Source organism: Furipterus horrens, unplaced genomic scaffold (genome assembly GCF_987537825.1).
Source record: "Furipterus horrens unplaced genomic scaffold, mFurHor1.1.pri manual_scaffold_10, whole genome shotgun sequence".
Lineage (NCBI taxonomy): Eukaryota > Metazoa > Chordata > Mammalia > Chiroptera > Furipteridae > Furipterus > Furipterus horrens.
The window spans coordinates 75,996,423-76,015,974 of record NW_028327180.1 but is presented as its reverse complement, the minus strand read 5'-3'; the positions used below and the strand labels follow the sequence as shown (position 1 = coordinate 76,015,974).

Here is a 19,552-nt window from a genome sequence, read left to right as displayed (position 1 = left end):
GTCAGACCTGGATCCAAGCTCTCAGGCTGCCACTTAGCTGGGCAAGTCATTCAATCTCACCGAACCTCACTTTTCTCCAACATCATAACTTCCAGAGTTGTTATCAGGATAAAATAATGTATATAAAGTGCTTTGTCTAAAACACAAGGAAGCTGTATTTAGACAATCCTGCTTCTATCATCATTAATGTCTTTGGTGATAAAGACAGTGATCCAGGGAAGCAACAAAGCACAGTACAAATTCCTCCCAAGGCCATCAGATGGTACGAACCACTTCCCTCCTGCAGTCCTCTAAGCCAGTTTCCGGATGTTCACTCTCACTGACAACTTGCATTTAACCCTGGAGACAACTCAGGCCTCAGCTCCTGCAGAAAGACTTCCCTACCCCTTGCCCCTCTCTGTGGTCCTAGTGTCTTGCCCATACCTCCAAGTGGCACTTATACAGTCCACTCTAACTGTCCCTTTACATCTGTCTCCCTTCTGCCTAGTCTGGAGCACCTTGGGGAAGGGACCAGCTCATATTAGTCTGTTAGAACACCTAACCCAGCATGCCTGGCAATTACTGACTCAATGAAAGTGTGTTAGATGAGTGAATTAATAAATTAATGAGTTAATACACACATGATAGTCTATAGTTTATTGCTGGTGTTGTGTGTTTTTGTTTTAATCGAAGTGTTTTACAACTGGCTAACCCCCAGGAATGACAATTGGATTCATTCAGTATTGGAATTGTGGGTTAAACTAAATGGTCTAGGGCCAACCTATATTCGTGATCAATGCAGGATATTAGTAGGACATAAATCCTCACTACAACCATGTAAAACCACATGTATGAATGCTGAAAGCATTGGAAAACAACTAGGGGTAATAGAAATGGTCAGTATTAAATCTCCATGAGATTATTTCTTCTTTAAAAATATATCTCTTTCATTCATGAAAACTTTTCTATTGCTTACTCTGCCAGAGACACAATTGAATAATGCCTGATGGAACCAGTTTAGTGGAGGAGCTAACAATCCAGAAGATAATCCTGAATACCTCCCTAAATTGTCAGCCTGGGGCCCTTGGTAATCTCCTGCCTATGTTTTCCAGAAACAAATGAAGTCATCATCAACATGACCTCTCCTTCTCCATTAAATAAGGTTTCTCACCAATTATATTTCTATATGTTAGCAATAAACTATTTGAATTGGAATCTTAAAAGAAAAAATTTACAATAGTTTTAAAAACTATGAGATACCTAGGGATAACTCTAACAAAAGACATGCAAGACCCATACACTGAAAACTATAAAACATTGATAAGAGAAATTAAAGAAGACCTAAATAAATGGAGATACAGTAGTCCCTCCCTATATCACGGTTCACTTATCGCGGCCTCACTGTATCACAGGATTTTTAAAAATATTATATTTAATTATTTATCATGGATTTTTTGCTATACCATGGGATTTTGCGGTACTGTATACAGTATGTATGTTGTTAAAGTTACATAGGTTTAAAAGTGGAGAATATGTTTAAGAACATAAGTAGTGTTTATAAAAGTGTGGAAAAGGTTAATAAGGGAGTGGGGAAGGTTAATAAGGGACTGGGAATGGTTTATAAGTGTGTGGGAAGGGTTTATAAAGCCTTAAAATATATATAAATACTAAAATAAATGTAAGGTTCCTACTTTGTGGATTTTCACCTATCGTGGGGGGAGTCTAGAACATAATAACCACGATAAGTGAGAGAATACTGTATATGCTGTGTTCATGAATCAGAAGGTTTAGTATTGTTAATACATCAATTCTCCCTAATTGATATAAAAGTCCCCAAAAGCTTTTCTGTAGAAATAGGCAAGCTGATTCTAGAATTTATATGGACATGCAAATAACTTAGAACAGCAAAAACAACATTGAAGAACAAAATTGGAGAACTCACACTACCTGATTTCAAGACTTAAAATTAAGTTAGTTTTACAGGCAACATGGTTTTGGTGTAAAGAGAGACAAATAGATACAAGAAACAGAATAGAGTACATAAACAGACCAACATATATATAGTCAATTATTTACAACAGTGTCAATATAATTCAATAAAGAAAGGAGAATCTTTCCAATAAATGCTGTGGGAAAAAATAAATGAACTTTGACCACCTCACACGTCACATTTTTTTAAACTCTCAAAATAGGTCATACACCTAAATGTAAAACCTAAAACTATAAAATTTCTAGAAGAAGACATAGGAGAAAATCATTGTGATCCTAGATTAGACAAAGATTTTTTTAGGTAGAATACAAAACACACAAAGCATAATATAAAAAAATTAATAAAATTTAAAATTCTGCTCTCCTAAAGATACTGCTAAAAAAATGAAAAGACAACATATATTTGCAAAATATATATCTGATAAAAGACTTGTATGTATAACAACTAAAGGATTCTTACAATTCAATAAGAATAATCCAATTTTTTAAATGGAGAAAAGATCTGAATAGATACTTTACCAAAGAAGATATACAGATGGCAAATAAGCACATGAAAAGATGCTCAACATCATTAGTCATTAAGGAAATGCAATAATAAAACTACAGTGAGATGTCGCCACATGCCTACTAGAATGGCCAAAATTTTTTAAAATAGATAATACAAGTAGTGGGGAGACTGTAAAGTAATTGGAACTCTTGTCCATTGCTGAGGGACATGCATAATGGTACAGCCTTCCTGAAAAAAGGTTTAGTGATATCTTATAATATATGTCCACACAAAGACCTATAAGTGAATCTGTAAGTGTGAGTTCAAAGCAGCTTGATTTGTAATCTAGTACTCCATATAATGGAATATTATTTAGCAATGAAAAAGAATGAACTCCTGGATTGACTGTGGGAGAAGTGGGGGTGGGCAGGACAGGGGAGAGCAACAGGGACAAAATGGGACAACTCTAATAGAACAAAAATTTAAAATAAATAAATAAAATATAAAAAGTATTCCTTTGAGGGGAAAAACAAGGAATGAGCTCCTAATACATGCAACGATGTGGATGAATCTCAAAAGTATTACACTAAGAGAAAGAAGGCAAGCTCAAAAGGCTATATAAGGCATGATTCCATTTATATGACATTATGGAAAAGACAAAAGTACCTGGAGAGAAACCAGAAAGAGTTGCCATGGGCTGGGGTGGAAGAAGGGGCTTGACTACAAACAGCACAAAGGAACTTCTTGGAGTGATTAAAACATTCTAATAGAATGTGGTTATATGACTGTAAGCATTTGTCAAAATTTATCAAATTTCATTTCTAAAAAGAGTCAATTCTACTGTGTATAAAATTATTGTATCTCATAAATCTGAATTTAAGAGAAAACAATCTAGGATATTGAAAATAAGGGAAGGTATATATGTAGCAGGGCAGAGGTACATGGGGAATCTCTGTACCTTCCCCTCAGTTTTGCTGTGAACCTAAAACTGCTCAAAAAATATAAAACCCTAATTTTAAAAAGACGTAAATGTATTGGAAATGCATCTATTAATGAGACGAATAGGATGTTATGTTTTAATTAAAGGAGATTTTGATAATTAAAAATAAAAGAAAATCCTTTTCATCTGCCACCAAAACCTGAAAACGTGCCCCAGGAAGGCAGTTGGTATAAGAAAAAAGCACACATGGACTCTAGAGTGGAACAGAACTTGGTTCAAACCCCAGTTCTGCAATTACTAACTCTGTAACTGGGCAAGTAACTTAACCTGGATATGAACAGTACTGATTTATGACTGTGATCATTTAATGACTTACTGTAAAATCTGATAATCCTCAAAGCAACAGTTTCCCTCGTACACCCCACTGCTCAAACCCAGGATGAGGATACCCCTCATTAATTTAAGTGCCCGCCCAAACAACGGTGACAGGAATAGAGTTTGAGAAGCAGGTTGGACAGTCTAACCTTAAATCATTCAAGGATTAAAGTCAGGGGAACAATGAGGCACAGAGCAGCAATGCCTCATTTTTTTTTTTTTTAATTTTTTAATTCCTTCAACCAATTCAAAGAAGTCCTGGTTCCAGTTGCCTGCAGAAGGCTGTATGTGCCCAGGATTCGAAACATTTTCATTCTGAAAATAAAGTGTTCCTAAGGCATACAGGTGACCTGCCTCCTGAAACAAGGGGCAGACTCTTCTCAACTATAGACTCAATATCTGGCATCGGGGGGAAAGAGGGGTGGTGGTCTCAGCATGCTTAGTCCAGGCTCAGACACAAACTTGGCTTTGATTCTTAAATCTGCTTTTTCATGGGTATTGTGCCAAAAGCTAGATACGGAGTCTAGAAAAGGAAAGGTCACAGAGTATGGTGTCCACAAAAAGAAACTGGGCCAGCTCTGCACCATTTCCTTAGCTCCAGAATGCAATCCCCAGGAAAAGATATCATTAACCTAATATCATAAGAGTATGAGAGCCTCAGTTTCCAAAGAGAAAAATCACTAAGACAGGCAACAAGGTCCGCTGAATACCCAAGATGGAAAAAGCCTCCTCTGCATAAAACAGCAGTGTACCTTAGAATCAATAACTTCAAGACACAAAGCTTGTGGGAATTTAATCCATAACAAAGGTGGTATTCAAATAGATGGGAGAGGAGATTATTTAATAAAATAACATAGGGGCAACGTGCCCACGATTTGCAATACAAAGAAAACTGTATTCCTAACCTTACTCCCCAAACCAAAATAAATTCTAAATGCATTAAAGATTCAAATGTAAAACGGAAGTCATAAAAGTACCTAAAGAAAAATGGGAGTATATTTTTTAATCTCAGAGTAGGGGAAATATTTTTAAGCATGATGCAAAACCTAAGCTATAAAGCAAAAATTAGATCAATGTGACTACTTAAAAGTGTTTTGGAGAATTCAAAAATGTTGTAAATAAGTTTAGAGGCAAACTACAAACTAAAAAAAAAAAAAATTTCAATACATACAAAGGCCTAACCTCTTTAACATAAAAAGAGCCCTTAAAATTCCTTGATAAAAAGTATACAGTCCAATAGAAAAATGGGCAAAAAAACATTAACAGAAAAGTAAATAAATACAAACTCCAATAATTATATGAAACCAAGATTAATCTCAATCATAAGAAATGCAAACTAAAACCCAATGTCAGCTTTTTTTTTTTTTTTACGATGCCAGCTTTTAAAAGATGTTTGACACAGAAATGTCTATAATATTAAAAATGGAAATAACTCCAAACCCATCAATAAAGGACAGTTAAATAATGGTACATAAGTATAATTAAATACCATGTACATATTACAATTTAAATACTGATTCTACCTATACTAATAACATTTAAAACAGTCTACAGAATATGGTTAGGAGGAGAAAAAAAGATTTTAATCTATGTAGCAAGATTCCATTTGTTTAAAAGTGTACATTTTTATCTGTTTGTGAATACATGCACAGAACTATGTCTGAAATAAAATTCCCCAGAATGACTGCAGTGATTGCCCCTGGGAGGAGGGATGTCAGTGGATTTTTAGATTTATTTCAAAATTGCAATGTCCTTTAATAATCTATAATGAGTACATATTCCTATAATTAAAGTTATTTTCATTTTGAAAAATATGATGTTTCAAGTGTGATAGTTCAACAAAATAAAACAAAAGATTGTCAGCATGCAGTAAGGCAAGCGGCCAGTCAGACCAAGGCCCTTGCCCTGCGGCAGCCCTGTGGCTGCACGAGGCGACAGGGGGTAGACAGGTAGGTAATACTCTCAGGTTTACAAAGGTGCAGCAAGGTGCGGGATGGCACAGGTTCAGAGAACAGGTTTGGAGGGTGAGAAAGACTCAAGTCAAATGCTGGTTCCCCCACACTGGCTGTGCTGTGTTGACTCTGGCCAAATCACTTAAACTCTCTGGCCCTCAGTTTTCTCCTTGTAGAACTAGGATACCTGCCTTCACCTTATGGGGTTGTTGAGTAGGTAGAATAAGATAGACACCTTCAGCTCACTGCTTGGCACATAATAAGCACTCAGTAGATGTCAGTGCTTGTGTTATTGTCTGGGACATTTATAACCTTCATTCACATTACCACCACTATACTCTCCACAATTCATGCTCACAAAGGAGAGTGGAGATAGGAACTGCAGACCTTGGACAACATGCTTCTCTAGCCCTTTGAAACCCTTCCTGGAAGCAGCAGGTGGGGCGTATAGCAGGCAGCCGGAAAGAAGAGGCGGACAAAGAGAGGGATAAACAATTCCCTGGTGCTGCCTACCGTGCAGTCGACCGGGCCACCATGACTCACTCCTCTCCTCCCACCCTTCCTCCCGAGCTGCCTGGAACCTTCCCACTCACAGCCGTATGTTAGGATCTGAGGAAGGTCACACAAATGCAAGCCGGAAAGGATGTGAGAGATCATCTAGGGTAGCATCTTTCACTCGGCAGAGGAGGGCTCTGAGGACCAGAGCAGAAAGGAGGCTTGCAGGGAGCCAGAGCTCCCAGCACCCTGCACAGACTCTTGATCATGGGGTCCCCTCCTAAGCTCATCCTTCCCTTCCTCTGGCCTTGCCCTCACAAGGTCTCATCCCGCCACCCCCCATTTCCATCCCCTGCTTCATTACCTGTCAGACTCATCTGGCAGCCCTAACTTTATGGCTCTGTGGTGAGGGAAGGAACCAGACTAGAATGTTCTGACTCTAGAATGAGGACTGTTATGGCCATCACTAAGTCAAAACCTACAAAGCCATTCTGCTGCTTCCAAAAGCAATACAGCCCAAATCATGGTGTGAAACAAGAGAAGCTTAGAGGGAAGAGCTCTGAGGTACCCTCATTCCTCCCCGGTGACACTAGAAATTACCTTGAAACACTTAAGAAAGGAAGAGCCCAGAAGAGAGAGGTACCAGCAGATTCAAGGGCAACCAGCAGACTCCAGCTCTTAGGTCATAACACAACGAAGATGCAGGGCAGCCATGGGTGAGGAGAGACTTGGAGCAGGAGTGAAAGACTGGACACAGTCCTGACTCTTGGCAGTGACTGGGCTGGGGCTTACCTTGGGCAGACTGACAGGAGTCCTGGGCTTCGTCCTTGGATTCTTAATCAAGAGCCTCTGATCCAGAGGGAGGAGATGATATTTCATAGCTTCGATGAGGAAGTCCTTACAGGTATTGTTATTCTTTATCAAAGCTTCTTCTTCAACTGTCTGGAGGTAATAACCCAAAGATGATCCAGGAGCAGAGCCTGGCCACATGTGCCACGCTGCCACCCCAGGCTGAGTCATTCTGCACTCCCACACTCATCCGCTTTCACACCACATCATCTCGGACCTCAAGAGAAAGGGCCATGGGGTTACAAGCTGGTGGCCACCTCCTGCATTTCAAGAGCACCAAGGAGTATGTAATGATATTCAGGCATCAAACAGACAGGGATACAAATCCCAGCTCTACCACTTAACTCCTCTGATCCTCAATTTTCTCATCTGTAAAATGGGCATATTAAAGTTACCCACAACCTCACTTCATTTGTTTATTTTGAAGCTGAAATAAGATTAGGTAAAACAAAGACAATTCATTGTCCTGAAAGCCTTTTTCCACATTCCACCTGATCTGAATGCACCATAACGTTTAGGGCAAATGGACATATATTTAAGAGGAAGAAAGCAAGGAAGAAGAAGGAGGGACCCACCAGCCAACCTTTGGAGGCATAAAATAAGACAAGGTGACTATCAAGAAGAAGAATTCATATCCATATTCTTAAGGGAAATCCTCAGGGAAAAAACTATTCGGCAAGGCACTCTCTAACAGAGCGGTGATATCAGAGAAGAAAAAATATCCTGCACAAAAGTCTCACCTATTGAACTCACCTTGGACCCCATCTAAGCTGGGATAGTAACTTTTTCATCTCTTATTTCAGAGTTATGGACTTAAGCAGGTGCACAGCAAGTGTAAGCCTTTTTCCTCTGCAAGCCCAAGAATGAAACCATTCTGGTGCTCTGTCAAAATCTCTGCCGTTAGGTCCAGGTCAGATTGCTATGTGGAATACCCATAAGGAGTAGTGTGGTCTCTAGAGGCCACTTCATGTTTTATTAGCTGAAGTGATTCACTAGTTAACTGACTGAATGTCTCCTGATTGGGCAGCCCAGTGCTGGACCCCAGCAAGAAAATGGTGAACAAGACAAGGGTTCTAACCGTGAGGTGCTCGAGTCCATTTAGAAAATGAGAAGAGCCTCCCCACCTCAATTATGTGAGCCCTCAAGCTGATCATGCACAAGATGTGGCTGAGCCTCTTGGGTCCCTGCCTGTAACTAGGAATGAAAATGTGGCCCTCATCTGCTGGGTAGCATGGGAGCTGGCAGAGAAAGAAGGACTGGTAACCTCCAGGCACTTCATTCCCCAGAGATGATTCCCAAGAATACTTTCAAGAACACCCTGCCTTCTTGAAAGGTATTTCCGCCTTCTCACTAAGGGAGTGAGCCAGGTTGGGACAGATCATAAACTTTTGGGGTCAGTTAAAAAAATTAGAAGGGTGAGAGTGGATCTCTAAAAAAGCTTGAGAAGAGAAATGCATAAATAGCTACTTCTCCCAAAGAAATCAATCAGCTTGAATGAAAAGCTCCCCTAGAGATTTAGTGCTTCATGGGTACAGTTTCTATCTGAGGTGATGAAAAAGTTGTAGAAATGCATATGGTGATGATTGTACAGGATGGTGAGTGTAATTAATACCACTAAATTATATACTTAAAATGGTTTAAATGGGCCTTGGCCAAGTAGCTCAGTTGGTTAGAGCACTGACTCAATACACCATGGTAGTGGGTTCAATCCCCAGTGAGGGCACATACAAGAATCAACCAATGAGTGCGTAAACAAGTGGAACAACAAACTGATGTTTCTCTCTCTCTCTCACCAGTCATTTTTTTAAATGGTTACACTGATGAATTGTTATATATTTTATCACAATAAAGTTATGTTAGAGATATAACATGTTACATACTTAGTACAATATTTTTAAATATTTAATAAAAGCCTAATAAATGTTGACTATTGAACAAAACCAAACAAGGAAACACCTCCCCGAGAAGTTAGACAGTGTTGGTGCAGGTCTGTACAGGGCTTTCCCTTTATCCTCCTTCTCCTCCTTTATGATCAGCCAAGGTCAAATGAATGATAATGAAATATTCTCTTTTTCCAGAGGTGTTCTGAAAAAACCCTTTTTTAAAAAAAGGGTCTTACACAACAGTTCTCACATCCACTGCCTCTGACCACTTCTTCTCTGCATCTAAACTTATTCCGCCATAGGAGCCCAGAAACTATTTCCTAATGTCTGAGGCTTCGGTTGTGGACACCGGACGGAGGTTGTGACTTGGGGTCTCTAAGGCCCCTTTCGCTTTCTCGGGAACCCAGGTCCACAGGCTTCCCTTCTTCCCTGCAGAAACAAGGCTGTGCAGGGCAGGAGGCCAGTCGTCCACTTCTACCTTCGATAAGTTTCCCACAGGACTCTGACACCAGGAGCTCTGCCTGGTTCAGTCTCCCTCCTCAGGGGACCTGTTCTACAGGAAGGATATGCCGCCACCAGGTGGCAGTGGTAGCCTTCAAAGTGAAAAATGTGGGGCTCAGCACCTGAGAAGAGGGCTGAGGTTCAAAGATTCGGGCAACATTTCCCTGACCCCTTAGGCCTGTGGACGACAGTGCCATGAGCTGAGGACTTGGCAAGTGCTTTTAAGGACACTGTCTAAGCTGGACTCACGGATCACTATCACAGGTTTTACACGGAGGACCTCATTCTACCCCCAAACAATCCAACACAGGCAGGTGCAATTTTACCAGTGAGAACATCGAGGTTTAGAAAGGTTGAGTATTTGTCTAGGGCTAGACAGCTGGGAAGTGGGAACTAGGCTGCTGGGCTGCTGAGCCTCCTCTTATCTTTCCTTTACTCTTTCCATTCCTTCCAGAGACTTGTCAGGGACAGCTGAGGGCTGGCTTATGGCCTCAGCATTTTGTTTTGTCTGTGTATTTAAGTTTTAAACCATGCCTCCTTGCAAGACTATATAATGTCATCTACTATACAAATCAAGTCATAAAGTGAATAAACAGAATAGAGTGCATCAAAGGTGGTGGCCAGCTTTGTGCAAGGTGCGTGGATCAGAACCAGACAGGCTTGGATTTGAACCCTGCCCCTGATGGTGACTCCAGATAAATCTCAACCTCCATTAGCCTTGAGGCCCCAATTTGTAAAGAGGGGGTTATAAACTCTGCTCACAGGGTTATTACAAGGATTAAATGAGGAAACATACGGCACCATGCTTTCAGAGGAGGTAGATGCAATATGCATTCCAGGCACCTGTGAGGGGTTGGTTTATACAATCCCGAATTGAGCTCCAAGTGCCCTAAAACTAAGGCAGAAAGGGAACAAAGCAACATCTGGGAATGACTCTTCTTACTTGGTCCTCTACAATAAAAGCAGCTAACTTTTATTGAACATTTATCTGGCCCCGCTCCATGCCAAACATCTAACTCACATATTTACAACTCCTTTGGTCCCCACAATAATCCCGCTGGGCTCTATTATAATTCCCTCTTGTGGAAGAAGAAATTGAGGCCTTAAACGGTTAAATAAAAACCCCAAGCTAGCAAGTAAAGTAGAGCAGGAACGGAAACCTAAGTCTCATATTCTCAAACCAATGTTTCTATGCCTTACACCTCACACTTAACCCAATAGGTTGATGCCCTCAACTCACACAGAAGACCTAGAAAACTCCTCCACCACTCTGGACTACCAGGGCTGCCCACTGCTGCATTAGAGGCTTGGGTAAACAGGGAAGGGCTTGGTTCTTCACACAGGACTTACCTGGACAAGGTAATCCCTAGGGAGAAGAGGGAGACGGACATGTTCCATCAGCTTTGCCATGTACTCTAAACGGGTTTCTTTCTCATAGTTGATCCATGAAATCACAGCTTCAAATACCTATGAAGAAAATCAACACATAACTTTACCAAAGAGCCAAAAAGTTTCAAACAGCTTTCAAATGACTTCCTCAACCTAAAAAAAGGAAAAAAAAAAAAAAGTTAAAGTCATCCACAAATGTGTTTAACTTAAAGTTCAATATTTAAAGTAAAACAAAAATAGAAAGTTTTTGCTTACTAGCTGATGTGAGTGATCACACACATATGTTATGATAAACCTACTATCCCAAATCAGAGAAGGAAAACTCTGATTCCAAAAAACCTCCGCTGCCTTGCGGCATACCTCTTCAGGGGAAAGGCTAAGGGAGTAAACCCCGACAGAAAATCCGGAGCCGGAGTCCCTAAGGCGGTTTGACGTTGTAGTCAACACCGGCAACTCCTGCGGCGCACCTGAAGCCAAGCTGTATTGACTCCGTCTTTCCCTTGGACCCTTCAGCTGCGAAGAGAGGGAGGGTCTGCAGCATGGGCAACAGCAGACCCTCCATATCACCCTGCCCAGGCTCTGTAGCTTCAGCTTCACTGGAGAGGACACTCCAGCGTCATCACAAGATGTCTATTAAACACGGGAGGAGACAGATACCGTGTCACTCCCGAGTCGGACTGCACAGCCATTCTCGGCGGTGCAGATAGACTCTTAAGAAGCTACACCATCGTCTCTCGAGACGGACGGCTGCCGACAACAACGACTATCCCAAATGTAGAATCGTCAAGGTTCATTGCAAAATAAATTAGTTCCAGTAACAAGGAAAATGGGGAACAGGATGAAAGCTAGTGTGGGAGCTGTGAGGGTGGAGGGATGGAGCAAAAATGAAAAAGGACTCACAGACATGGACAACAGTGTGGTGACTGCTGGGGGGGGGGGGTGTGAATAAGGGAACTAAGTGATAAAGGGAAAAAAACACAATAAAGATTAAATCAATTAAAGAATAAAGATAAAATTTTAAAAACTATACAAAATAAAAAATCAGTTCCAGCCCTGGCTGGTATGGCTCAGTGGATTGAGTGCAGGCCAGCGAACGGAAAGGTCATTGGTTCGATTCCCAGTCAGGGCACATGCCTGGGCTGCTGGCCCGGTCCCCAGCTGGGAGCATGTGAGAGGCAACTGATTGATATAGCTCTCACACATCCATGTTTCTCTCCCTCTCTTTGTCCCTCCTTTCTTCTCTCTCTAAAACTAAATAAATTTTTAAAAATAATTTTTTTTTTAATCAGTTCCAGCAGTTATTTAAGAGGAGAAATACAGAACAGTAACCTGGAACCAGATTTGAGGACTGCTCAAGGGCCAGAAGCCCTGGGGGCAATATCATCACCGGGCTCACACACACCCTCCTCTCCTCCTTAATCTCCCACATTCAGCTAACGCAGAATAAAAACAGTCAAGAACAAACACCCTCTGCCAAAAGTTGGTGGTAATGGTGAATGTGACACTGAATGACAGAGAATTTCTGAGCCTGAATGGCAAAAATTTCTCCTTGGGTTTAACATCTCCTTTGAGGAGAGGTTTCATTCCTACACAAATCAAAACTGGCCTTGGCACCAAAAAAGGAGAATCTGTGGTTTGGGTGTTTGCCTTACTCAGGATAAGTCCAAATTCAAATTCTGCACCACCATATACACACAGATAGATACAATTCAATGCTGGTGAGGCTGTGGGGAAACCAGCACTGTATGTGGAAATTTAATTAATGTGGCTTTTTAAGGGGAGGGAAAAATTTGGCATTATCAATCAAAAATTTAAATGTGCATACTCTCTGACCAAAAAATAATGCTTCGAAAGCTCTAGCCTACAAAAATACTCACAAAAGTGGTGCAAGAATGTGTTCCAAGATGTTTGCTGCACATTTTTTTAACAAGATAAAGGAAACAACCCAAAGTCCACTAGTGGAGAAGTTATTAAAGTAGTATCCATACCATGGGGTATTTTCAGATGTTAAACGAGTACAACAAAACACCATATGCCAGAAAGCATGAAAGTGCTCGCAGGTTAAGGGGACATGACAGATGGGCACAGACAGAGCCTAATAGATGGGGCTTTCATTGCCAACATTTGGGGCAATTGAAACAACAAAGAGAAGAATGAAGAAATCAGATCAGTGCTGCTTGGGCAGGAAGGTGCGGGGTGATGACTGGGAAGGGGCCAAAGGAAACTGGGTTCTGTATTGTGACAGGGTGTCAGGTATAGGGTGTATGCATTTGTCAAAGCTAATCAAACTGCACACTTAATATCTATACATTTCACAGTGTGTAAATCATACCTCAATTTAAAATATTCTTTGTTAAAAGAAAACAATAGTAATGGGTGAATGAATAAAACAGAAGCCGTGAGTCCATAAGAATACTTTAAAAAAAAAAAAAGTGGGAACAGCTCCTCTTCACAGAAAGATGCCCGCTAATAAAAGTGAAAGGACTGATAGAATTAGAAAAACGTCATTTTGCGATCACCAGTGTAATATCTGATTCAACAAAGATCATCCATGGACTTCCGGCCAAGATGGAGGCTTAGACGGACACGCTAGGTCTCCCTCTACAACTAGAGAGGAATACAACTACTTCAAAACAAAGGATAACTAGAAATTCCAGAAAATAAAACTACACGGAAGCCCAACATATGAAGTTATAAACCAGCGGTGCCATTTGGGCAGGTAAGAGTTAAAGAGGGCAGCGCTGTTTGCGGTCGCACCTGGGACAGCGGCGGGGCGGCGAAAAATCCCGGCTGCGGTCAAGCCCCTGGCGGCGCGCGACCCCAGCGCTGGGGAAGGCAGCCACCGCATCACCTTGAACAGTGAGGCCCAGGGGGGCGGGAGGACGGATCCCGGTCTCCTAGCTGAATAACTGTGTGAATCCATCTTGGACCCCCGCCCCCAAAGAAAGCACCACAGGGCTGCGAAATAGGTCCCGGACAGGCGCCAGTCGCTGAATTGTGACGCATACACAGGCTCCGCCCCCTGTAGCCAGCCCAAGAAAACAAAACACATCTGTCAAAATGAGGCAGACAACTATAGAAATCCCGGTGGTGCAGCTCACCAGACAACAGATAGAGAACCTGACAGATGAACAGATAAGAAACCTGTCAGAGGCTCAGTTCTGGGCCATTGTTATCAGGTGGCTTACAGAATTCACAAAAGAGCAGGAAAAAGATAAGAAAGAAGCGAAAAACATTCATAACGAAAGGAACAAAACCACATACGAGACAGATGGTGAGGAAAAAAAATCCAGAGTTCATTTCAACAAACTGGAATATGGAGAAGGAACAAGCAGTCAACCAATGCAGAAAGAGGAAATGGGAAGCAACAATGAGAGGATCAGAAACCTCTGGGACAGCTATAAAAGGCCCAACATAAGAATCATTGGTTTGCCAGAGAATGAGGAAGATGAACTAGAACTTGAAAATTGAGTGAAAATATAATAAAGGAGAACTTCCCAGACTTGGGGAAGGGAATAGACTTGCAGGTCCAGGAAGCAAGGAGAGTTCCCAAGAGACTGGACCCAGGGAGAACCACTCCAAGACACATTATAATCAAAATGTCAAAAATTAAAGATAAAGAGAGAATCTTAAAAGCAGCAAGAGAGAAGAAAAGAATTATGTACAAAGGGGTCCCAATTAGACTATCAGCTGACTTCTCAAGGGAGACCCTACAGGCAAGAAGGGACTGGCAAGAAATATTCAAAGTAATGAAAATCCAAAACCTACAACCACAAATACTCTATCCAGCGAAATTGTCATTCAGAATAGAAGGACAGAGAAAGTGTTTCCAGGACAAAATAAAACTGAAAGAGTTCATTAGATCCAAACCACTGTTATATGAGATGTTAAAGGGACTGGTTTAAAAAACAGAAGCTAGGGAGATGAAACAAAGGCAAACTAAACAGGCAACAAGAGTGGAAAAGGAACTGTGGGTACGGGAAGCATATTGGGGGGAGGTCAACAGGGAGGGGGAGTGGGGAGAGGGAGGGAGATGATATAGGAATTGGGGATCATGGTAGGAGGGAATGGAATAGACGGAGAGAGGTTGGGAGGAACTGTATGCACAACTAATGGACATAATCTAAAAGGGGGGGACAACTGGAGGGAGGGGGGCCACCGGGTGGAGGGGAGCAGAGGGAAGGGAAATTGGCACAAATGTAATATTTTAATCAATAAAACACATTAAATCTGAAAAAAAAAAAAAAAAAAGATCATCCATGGATGCTGAAATCATTGGGTGAAAAGTTGTTGGGGAACAAGATATAGTCACAATTCTCAAAGTATCACCTCAAAGATTATTTATTAATTACATGGAGTGAGGGGGAGACAGTCTCAAATGGGGAGATCTGACAGATACCACCTTTAACAAGAGATCAAAGTTACCAGTACCAATAGTAGAACAAACAAATTATATCCCTGGTTGTGATTTAATGGGAAGGACACAGTATCCCCTATGTAGGATTCTTCCTAAAATGTCTAACCTGAAACTTATCCCAAGGAAACAATCAGACAACTCCATATTTGGAACATTCCACAAGACAGCTGGCCTGGATTCTTCAAAACTGTTAATATTATGAAGTGGGGGCAGGGAAACAGTTCTAGAATAAGAGGATTTAGAGACAGGAGAACTAAATGTAGTGCATGATCCTTGATTGGAGCATAGATTTAAAAGACACCATTGTAAAGGACTTTTTTGAAACTATTAGGAATTTTGAATACCCATTATCTATTAGATAATATCATGGTATCGATGTTAAGTTTCTTTAGTATGGTAATGGTTTCATGGCCAGAAAAGGGAACTTCCTCGTTCTTATGAGGTGCACGCTAAAATATTTAGGGGTGAAGTGTCATGATGTCTGCACTTTATTGCCAAATGGTACAGCAACACAGAAGATTAAATATGTAGAGAGAAAAAGAAAGCAAGTGAAACAAAATGTTAACAATTGGTGAATTTAGGTGAAGGGCATATGAATGTCCACTCTTTCAAACTTTACATAGGTTTGAAGTTTTTCAAAATAAGAAGTGGAGGGGAGAAGAAACAAAATTCTAAGGGAAAAGGAAAAGTGCTACAACAAAATTTACAATGTGGCATAAAGTTGAAATGAAAACTGTATTTCCCCAGGAGGGAGGGCTCTAATTTTTCTTAACCTAACTATATTTTTGTGTGTACTGATGTGTTAATGATGCTTTGCCTTTAAAATGCTTGGATCTATTCCCCAAATAATACTTAAGTCAGGCTGGGCATACTTGAATTGGTCAAGGAATCCATCAGAAAGGAAAGGGAGGGAAGAGAATAGAATGGAACAGAAGGAGCAGTATGTATGTACAGTCTGCTTGCAGATCTGTGTAAAATAACCTATATATGCACAAACATATGCAGATACACATCATGGAAATCCCCCTTGTCTAGTTCATTTTTTAAATTATTAACTCTCATAGAGCAATATCCCCTCACCCCCACAGTATTATGTTATGAATAATTGTGCTTCTTCAACTAGCCCTTAAAATTGATGAGAACAGGGACCTTGTCTTATTTGTTGGTACATAATACACCCACAAATACTTTGTTAGTGAATTAATGGACAAATGAGCTCAGAATGTAAGGAGGCAGTGGAAACTGCCCAGGCTGGAGCAGAGAGCAGCACTGGAGAGTTGGAGAGGGCAGAGCCAGGTCACAGACCAAAGGATGCTGGAGAAACCTGGCCTTGCTGGGTTAGGTGTGGGCAGCCACAGTCCCACTCTGCCTGTGTTGGGGCTATCCACACTTCCTTCTACTCCCCTTTACTAGACTGTGAGCTTTTGTGGGATGAGAAGTGTACCTTCTCTGTCCCTACACCTTCTGCCACCTAGCACACTGCCAGGCACAGAGTAGATGGCTGGTTGAAAGGTTTGCTAAAGAATGAACTCTAGCCCTGGCTGGATAGCTGTGTTGGTCAGAGCATCCAAAGTTGTGGTTCAATCCCTACTGAAGGCACATACAAGAATCAAACAATGAGTGAATAAATAAGTGGAACAAGAAACTGACGTCTCCCTCTCTAAAATCAATAAATAAATCTTTTTAAAAATTTTTAAAGAATGCACTGTAAGTCCATGAGTAAGTGACATTTAAGATCACACCCTTTCCCATCAACGGCTTAGTCTTTGTTATAAAAGCCGAAAAGCAAGCTGAGTCTAAGGAAGTCAGTATTTTACCTTATCTTTGTTTTTGGCCTGACTAGCCGAACTGGTTCCGCTTAGCTGCACTGTTTACCTACTCAGCTGTGAAAGCTACAGCACTGGGCAACACCAACGACCTTCTCCGCAGCTAGAGGAGGCCACGTACTTTTTTCATTTAGACTTCATGCTTGACAAATAAACAAGCAAATAAACTTCCAACTAGCATTAGCCTTCAATGTGCCTAAAATCATTCCCAACAGCCCCTGCCATCAAGGGACTGGCCATGGCAAGGGGGCAACAAGTAACAGCAGCTGATATTCACCAAGTGCCAAGCCTTGCATCCCATTCTTCAGACACCATGTTCCTGGACTCTTCTGAGAGCCCAATGAGCAGGTACTCCGGCCCCCTTATTAATCGACTCAACCAAATCCAGAGCCAGAAAGCCACAGGGCAAGGGTCCACGCGTAACAAGTCCAGGGCTTATGCTCTTACCCATTGTTCTCGGCTGCCCCTCAAACGTCTATAGCGGTGCTTGGCACACTAAAGCCAAGAGACCACATTTAGCCTACTACTCATTTTGAAAGTAAAATTTTATTGGAACACAGCCGTACTCAGTCATTTATGTACTATTTGTGGCTGCTCTCTCACTACAACAGCAGAGTTGAACTGAGACTCTCTGGTACATGAAGCCTAAAATGTTTACTATCTGGCCCTGTATAGGAAAAGTACATCAAACCCTGGTCTATAAAATCTAAGAAGAATCCCTGGCCAGGTAGTTCCATTGGTGACAGCATTGTCCCAATATGCCAAGGTTGCAGGTTTGATCCCAGGTCAGGGCACACAGGACACATACAAGAATCAATCAATGAATGCATAAATAAGTGGAACAACAAATTGATTCTTTCTCCCCGCCCCTCTTCCTCCAACTAAAATCAATTTCTAAAAAATATAAGCAGAGACACTGGCTTCAGTCATGGAATAGGGTGATGGCTATTCAATGAAAATACTCTCCACGGGTCCTGTGATGAAATAATCAGCTGCCACAAGGGGCTTACAGTTTCAGTTTTAAACAAAGAAATACCATCATTTCCTCATTATTTCATATTCAAAACCAGTTATGTGGTACAAGGTTGCTATGTGGGAAGAGATGGAGAAAATCGGGTTTTATCATCCCCTGCTCACTATACTTCAGTGTAAGCATGAGCCTTGGCCAGAGAGCAGTACATGAACCGATCTTTTACCCTATCCCTCTAGCCATACAGGTGGCCAAGCTGGACTGTACCTGCACCCTGCAAGTAAAGTGAGGAGCCCTGGGGCACTTAACACTACTTCCAAAAGGCATTCTGAGAGTAAAGAAGAGGGACTCAAGTTAAAATAGACAAGGGAGTGACTTAGCCAAAGTCCAGTTGAGGGGGATTCTCAGCAAAACATAGAAGCGGGGAAGACTTCCGGGCAAGATGGAGGCCTAGATTGACACACTCCATCTCCATCCACAACTAAGAAGAAATACAACTACCGCAAAACCAGAAATAACCAAAAGTTCCAAAAAATAAAGCTACACAGAAGTCCAACGTATGAATTTATAAACAAGTGGTGCTCATCTGGATGGGTAGGAGGGGCGAAGCCAGGGCGGAGAGGTCAAGCTGTGCTGGCAGCAGCAGCTGCGGCAACAGCAGCGGGACAACAGTAAGCACAGACACCCATATTTCAGGGGAGGCAAGAAGAACCTGGGAGCACCCCTAGCTGCAGTCCAGACCCGTCAGCTTGCAATTCCAACACCGGGGAAGGCAGACCCCCATTGCCTTGGACTGTGAGGGCCGGAGGGGGCAGGGATGGAGGAGGAGGCTCCTGGTCTCTCAGTGGAGAGTGAACGGCAGGAATCCATCTTGGACTCCCGCCCCCACACAAAGTGCCACAGTGTGACAAGAAGGGTCACCTGGTAGTGACGACTGCATGGGGCTCTACCCCCTATAGCGTAGGAGGTGTGACAGCCCTGCCCAGGAAGCAAAGGTGAACACAAAACAGTCAGGATGGCACAGATCATGATAGAGATCGCGGTCATGCAGCTGACCAGACAGCAAATATCTAATCTAACGAAGCAGCAGATAGGAAATCTTTCTGAGGTTCAGTTCAGAGCTTTTTTTATACAAATGCTTACAGACCTAACAGCAGATCTTAAACAAGACAGGGAAGGAATGAAGGCTAGTCCTACTGAAATGAACAAAAACACATACAAAACAAGTGGTGAGGGAGAGAAAACCAGGGATCAAATCAACACATCGGAACATAGGGAAGGAACAAACAGATAACCAGTGCAGAAAGAGGAAACAAAAAGTGAGGAAAATTAGGAGAGCCTCAGAAACTTATCGAACAGCTATAAGTGGGCCAACATCCAAATCATGGGGCTGACAGAAGGTGAAGAAAACAACTAGAAATTGAAAAATTATGTGAAAAAATAATGAAGCAGAACTTCCCAAACTTGGGGAAAGAAATAGACTTACAGGTCCAGGAAGCA

The 19,552-nt window shown here is 41.7% G+C and overlaps 1 protein-coding gene across 1 annotated transcript in view; it reads right to left on the bottom strand.

Annotated features, from left to right (window-relative positions):
• Window positions 1-19,552, bottom strand: part of KLHL3 (kelch like family member 3) — a 114,498-nt gene that overhangs the window by 23,152 nt on the left and 71,794 nt on the right. Inside the window, exons 7-8 of the mRNA XM_090288277.1 lie at window positions 10,801-10,917; window positions 7,010-7,159 (exon numbers count right to left, since the gene is read on the bottom strand). Coding sequence (XP_090144403.1) covers window positions 7,010-7,159; window positions 10,801-10,917 — 267 coding nt within the window. The remainder of the gene's footprint in view (window positions 1-7,009; window positions 7,160-10,800; window positions 10,918-19,552) is intronic.